Source organism: Lycium barbarum, chromosome 1 (assembly GCF_019175385.1).
Source record: "Lycium barbarum isolate Lr01 chromosome 1, ASM1917538v2, whole genome shotgun sequence".
Classification (NCBI taxonomy): Eukaryota; Viridiplantae; Streptophyta; class Magnoliopsida; order Solanales; family Solanaceae; genus Lycium; species Lycium barbarum.
In genome coordinates, this window is record NC_083337.1 from 13,907,367 (window position 1) to 13,914,507 (window position 7,141).

The 7,141-nt window shown below is 36.9% G+C and overlaps 1 protein-coding gene across 1 annotated transcript; it reads left to right on the forward strand.

The window, feature by feature from the left end:
- The first annotated feature begins 2,755 nt into the window (after positions 1-2,755).
- LOC132632218 (uncharacterized) lies at positions 2,756-6,890 on the forward strand. Its single transcript, XM_060348068.1, has 2 exons — positions 2,756-3,024; positions 6,644-6,890. The coding sequence occupies exons 1-2, from the start codon at positions 2,846-2,848 to the stop codon at positions 6,876-6,878; spliced, it is 414 nt and encodes a 137-aa protein (XP_060204051.1). The 5' UTR covers positions 2,756-2,845; the 3' UTR covers positions 6,879-6,890.
- The last annotated feature ends 251 nt before the right edge of the window (positions 6,891-7,141 follow it).

The window sequence follows — 7,141 nt, forward strand, 5'->3', positions numbered from 1 at the left end:
AACCAACCACCTAAATCACACCCTAACCTCTCGGGAACTGAACCAACGACTCGACTAAGTCCTAAATCACATTTTGGACCTATAGGAACTGACGAAATTTGATTATGACCATGTTTACCCAAAAGTCAACTTTTGGTCAAACTTTTCAAACTTAGAACTTCAAAATTTCAAAACTTAGATTTTCTTCTCCGATTCTCATCCGATCACCTCGAAAATGGCGCCATGCATCCCTACAAGCCATAAACATCAATACGAAGCTAACGAAAACAACAAATTTCAAATTTGAGTCTTACTTCTTCCCGTGACCTTCTTTTCACCATAAAAGGCATATTTAATTCTAAAATCGATTTAATTGTCAAAAATCAACCAAACAAACTCTAAAATTAGCTCCGTCAATTTCTACAGGTCTTAAATAATATTTCAAATATAACGGAATCTTTAGATCCCCAATCAGAGTAAGTTTTTCCAAAATAAATAATTTATTCAAATAATTGAATACCGGGATTTCCAAAATGAAACCTTCTCCCAAAGTGAACCAATGACATTCGTTTGACTTCAAATTTTGCAAGCAGGTCAAAATAATTATTATAGAGCTTTTGGAATGGACGATACATAAACTAGAGCATCGATTCTCAAAACGACCGATCGGGTCGTTACAACATATTCTCACTTTTACCATCATTCTTTTCTTATGACATTCCACTTGGGCTTTTGTAATTGGTGAATATTATAATGACTTTTTGTTGTTTTTTTGCTCCTTAGTAAATTATTTTAAACTCCTTTATCTTAAAATATTTGTTACGTTTCACTTCTCGTGGGTCAAATTACATAAACTTTAACAAATATTTTTAGAATCTTTTCACTATATTGATAGGAGAATTGCAATTTATAGTATTTTTCATATATTTTTTTGAATATCTAAATTGTAATTTTAAAATATTGAATTAATCTAACTTAATTTAGCTTCAGAAACAGTCAAATTGCCTTTATATTTTTGGACGCAGAGAATATATTATTTGTCCTTATATGTTCTGGTAAAATTAGGATAACTTTGGAGCTAAATTTTCTTTTACAACTGAAGTGTTTATTAGGTATTACAATATCTTCTATCCTTGATACGTCCGATATTTTGCTTCTTTAGTGAGCTCATACACGCTTATTATCCTAAAATTATTTCCAAATATAGTTTTAAAATATTTTACTTTATTAACGTACATTAATTTTTATTTACTAATATTCTTGTAGGATCACTAGGTTAATTTGTGTAAAGATTCTAATTAAAGGTTATATTTATTGCAGTATAGATTTGAAGTTATTGGAATTTTTTTAATTGTGTTAGATGATTCTAGAAGAAAAATATGAGTTTTGTGAATACAGGTAAAAATAAAATACATTATTAAAATATTAAATGAGTTTAAGTTCAGCGCACAATGAGTTAGAAGGAAGGCAGAGCTAGAGTGTCGGCGACAGTTTTGATCAAATTCGGTAGCTTAGGTTTACAAACTTTGTGTTTGTCTATAGATTATTAATTTAGTATCAAATAACTTAAAAAATTAGAAGTAAGAACTCATCTAAATTGAAATAATTAATTTCATTAACAATAAAAGTTAAAATATTAAGAATTTGGGCCTGGACTTAGCACGGGCTTCACGAAACTAGTTATTAATATATGGTTGAATTGTAGGGACCTGAATCATTGATATTTGAGTTTAACATTTCCATTTCCTGTAAATATTCTAATTCTAAACAAGTGTTAAATTTGAAGCACTAGAATGCCTAGGGACTAGGATGTGGCGTTGTATTTAAAACAATCACATAATAATATTTTACATACCAAGAACAACAGACTTCCAAATCCACTCACCTACCCAAACGTACTATGTCCAGGCAACATTTCTACCAGTCCAAGTCATGGTAAGCCAAGCTTACCACTACAACCCCATCCAATTCCTCCACGCCTATGCGGATTACTAGGAAACTCAGACATTGGAGTGGGGTCAAACACAAGTGAACCAAGTAGCACAACCAACATGGAATCTGGAACTTCTTCAACAACATGGGATGATGATGTTTGAAAACACGCATGTACTCACCCATTTGGTGAACCAAGGCCTGCAATCACAGATCCATACCCAGACGGCGCTGCAAACTCTACAAGTCCAGGAGATTGGTGCGTTGGAAATAATACACCAACTTAATCTATTGAACATTCGTGGAGAGAATAACACAGATCAAGGGCCGACAGTGATAGCACAGGACGAGGAGGGACCATCCCAGAGCTCACACTAACAAATGAATTCATCACTTGAGGAAGGAGCCACGCTGGAGGAGGAGATGGATCCATTGCGTCCACCACTAGAAAATCTGGATGTAGAAGAGGACCAGGTAGTCCCAAATCTGAACGAGGAAGAATTACATAACATAGATGAGAACCAAGGGGATTTTTTCCGCCCAATGAACCAAGATCAGTAGGTACCAAACATTCTACAACAAACAATGCAGCCAATGACACTGAGGAACTCTCTCTCATTATCCTTCCACGAAACGAGCAAAGAAAGTACCTCATCTCAGTACCTATGGAGACTCTGAGGGTAGATTTGAACATTCGAACATACCCCCTTACCCTAAACCACAAATATGCTATTCTAATGATCCCACCTCTAACAGAAGCGGACATACCGATGAAACAAGGGCCATCACACCCTTTATTAACCCATCTAGAGATGTCTATGGCTTATGGAGGGAGCTCGATTGCAACGCCAAAGGAAGAAATGAAGGTGATGTTATGGAATTGTAGGGGCTGTAATAACCTCGAATTTCAAAGAAACTTTAAATCAATGGTTGAATGGAACTAGAAACTAAGATGACAAAATATGAACCTCTGCTAGATCTGGTGAAGTTTATTGATTTGTTTGATATTGCGGCTAATGGTTACTCTGGTGGGTTGCACTCATGTGGAAAAGTGATGAACTATCACGTGATCCAGTCGCAACCACTGACCAGGAGATCCATGTCACCGTGCAGGTAACTCAAGATTCTGAACCTTGGCTGCTTTCTCTTATTTATGCCAGGACTGTTTATGCTAACAAAATGATTCTTTGGAACAACCTGCAAAATGTGGATCTGAATTATAAAATGCCTTGGCTACTCTGTGGAGACTTCAATGAAGTGACAACAGCCAATGAAAAGTATGGGGGAAACTAATAAATAACAAAAGAACCTTTGCTTTTATAGAATGTCTAGATAATATTAGAATGATTGACCTAGGTTTTACGGGCAATAAATACATGTGGACTAATAAAAGAAAGCGTAAGGGTCAAATTATTCTAGAACCACTAGATAGATTTTTAGCTAATATGGACTGGCTCCAAAATTTTAAGGATGCTACAGTGACACTCTTGCCATGTACACACTCGGACCAGTGTCCCCTTATTATGAACACTGACAGGCCTGTGGCCAAACCACAACCTTTCTTTAGATTTGAATCAATGTGGCTTAGACACCCTGATTTCCATCAATTACTTAGCCAGCACTGGCTCAATAGAAGTAATTACCCAAAAAATTTGGAAGATTTTACTAGAGCTGCCATTGACTGGAAAAAAAAATGTCTTTGGTAATATTTTCCACAAAAAAAAGATTCTGTTGAACCGTATAGCTGGACTCCAAAAAATTAACCCTTCTAATAAATCTGAGTATCTCTATAACTCGGAAGAATCTCTTATTAGTCAATATAATGATGTCGTTAAAAGTGAGGAAGATTTTTGGAAGTCAAAATCTCGAGTACAATGGCTTAACGAGGGGCATGCAAATACAATTTTTTTCCACATCTCCACTATCCAAAGAAATAGGAAAAATAGGATTGTTGGGCTCAAGGACCAAGTGGGAAACTAGACCCATAATCCCAATGACATTCAGAAAATCATCCTAGATTACTTCAACCAGATCTACACTACTGGGCTAATCGCTACTAACAGGCCCAACAACTCAGCTTTCAGACAAACTATTCACCTTGACCAGGCCCAAAACAACATCTTAGACAGAGAATTAACACTTAGTGAAATCCAAAAGGCGATACTCTTTCAAGCCCATGAAATCGCCTGGGCCAGACGGCTTACATCCCATGTTCTTCCAAAAATTCTGGCACGAAAGATGCCGTAACCCAAATATGCCTCAACCCTTTCAAAAATTCCTCTGACACCCCCCCCCCCCCCCCCCCCCCCTCCCGACATAAATATTACTTCCTAAGGTTAAGAATCCCTAAAATATTACACAGTATAGATCCATCAGCCTCTGTAACACTATTTACAAGATCATTACAAAGATTATTGTCAATAGGATACGATCATTCCAAAATGATATTACAAGCCCCTACCAATGTAGCTTTATCCCGGGAAGGCGATCAGTAGATAATGCTATTATAGTACAAGAAGCAATCTGCTCTTTCCAAAAGAAATCTAACTCTAAGCCTAAAATGATGATAAAAAATAGACCTAGAACAAGTTTTTGACCGACTAGAATGGTCGTTTATTAGAAATTCTCTTTTAGACCTTAATTTCCCTATAAAGCTTATTAACCTAATCATGAATAGCATTTCAACTACAACCACTGTAATCATGATTAATGGCAGACCTAGTGAGTACTTCGAACCTTCTAGAGGGATCAGACAAGGAGACCCTCTATCACCATATATTTTTATCATATATATGCAAGCACTTTTTCGAAGAATCAACCATGAAATAGACATAGGAAACTCGACCCCCATAAAAATTAGTCAATCTGGGCCACTCCTATCATACCTTTTGTTTGCCGATGACCTAGTCCTCTTTGCAGAAGCTAATTCATCCTCCGCAAGTGCTATAATCAACAGTTTCAACTTACTAGCAACTCGGTCATGGAGAAGATTAATTTTAATAAATCTAAGATCATTTTTTCCAAAAATGTGGACCAAGGCACTCTTTCCAACATCTCTTCAAGATTAAACATTAAACCCTCGGCTAGTTTTGGAAAATACTTAGGTTTTCCAATTACGAATCTTAACCCTAAAAAGGCCAACTATCAAACCATCATTGATAGAATGAACATTCACCTTAAAGAATGGAGAGCAAAACTGCTTACCATGGCTGGCAGGACTACTCTCACCCAATCAGTCTTAGATGCCATTCCTATTCATGTCATGCAAATGAACCTCTTGCCTGCTTCAACTAGAGATAACATTGACCGCATTCAATGCAACTTTATATGGGGGTCAACAGAAGAAAAAAGGAAAATTCACTTGGTAAATTGGGATAAGGTAACCCAACCTAAATCTAGAGGGGGCTTGGCATTCACGCGGCTACAGGGAAAACATATCCCTCTTAACTAACCTCATTTGGAGAATTCACTGCAAACCTGACAACCTTTGGACAAGAACTCTGCTCTCAAAATATAAAACGCACAATCGCAATCATGGAGTCACTATCAGGAGCTCTAAAAGAAAAAAGTAATTTCACAAAAGGAACTGCTTGGTCTATATGAAAGGGTAACTTAATTGATTAATCTTTGGGAAGATAGATGGTTACACTCCACTAACACCCTTTGAGAGATCATTGAGGGACCCCTATTGACACATAAAGCTTTTATGCCTCTAAGCTCTATCATCCTTAATAACACTTGGAACCTCAAACCTATATCATTCGACCTTCCTCCACAAGTTAGAACCCAAATCCACCACACCTATCTCCCATTCACTGATGACACCACTGTCTCGATATATTGGATTGGATCACAAGAGGGCAATTGCACTATTAGTGATGCCTATAAGCTTTACCAATCCAACATTGCAACCAACATCGTTCCTCCCGACGCCACTAACACCTGGATCTGGAAAATTAAGTCAATAAATAAACTAAAATATTTCATTTGGCTGCTAACCAATAATAAACTGCGTACTGCGTCTCTCCTTTCCAACATACACATCATCCAAGAAAATTCTTACAAACATTGCCCCATATCAGAATATCTTTACCATATCTTTATCACCTGCCCCAAAGCCAAGGACATATGGAATTTCTTTGGGATCCCAACTCCATTGGAAGTAGACTTTCAAAGTTGGCTTAAACATCTTTGCACCAAGCCTGGATCCACTACCTTACCTTCTAACAATAGTGTACCTACTAGTATTCTCACTCCCATTACCTTGTGGAACATCTGGGTCAACCGAAATAATAACATTTTCAACAACTCCCACCAAACTTCTGACTTCCACAAACCAACAGCCAGGTACTCGAGTTCTACCACATACCTCATACAGACAGTGCAGGAGGAACAGTATCCAACAGAGGCACATTGGAAGTTTCCTGGACAAAACCCAATCTAACTTGGTTTAAGTTAAACACTAATGGAGCTTCAATAACCAAATGCACGAATGAGGTGCAGGGGGACTGATTCGTAACTTAGAAGGGAACTGGGTGGAGGGCTTCGTGACAAGAATCACAGCCCAATCCGCCTTGCATGCAAACATTCAAGCGCTAATTTAGGACTTGGAATTGACATTCACTAATAATCTATTTCCACTTATCTTGGAAGTGGATAATCAGGTATTATCAGACCACTTCACAATAGGATCACATATTCAAGCTCACATAAATACTTTTCATGATTGCAGGTTCCTCATGGTAGCAATGGGAAATGCAGCAATGCAACACACATTTCAGGAGCTGAACAAAGTGGCACATGAGTTAGCATGCTTTGGAAAAGAAGCTGAGGAGCAACTTATAGGAGAATCTATTTTTTGGGATTTTTCTCCACCTTTTTTGACTCAGCTTCTAAACAATGACATTATAGGTTCGCTTCGTTTAGAACTAACCCATGTGCTTAATGTTCAGACTATTTCGGGATAGCTTCATTTAGAACTATCCCATGCTTTGTTTTCTACTTATTTCTGTTATAAAATTTCCTTTCATTAGCAAGAAAATAGTAATTATTTTTTACACATATACATCAATAAAATGTCAGAGATGTTTTTCTTAAAAAAAAAGAAAAAAAAAAGAGAGATTTATTAGAATGAAACAAATAAGTCAAATGCAATTCAAACGTTAAAAAGTGGATTTATTTGCATGATCGGTGCAGAGGTGGAGTAGATCCTTACCTAGCCTCATCATTA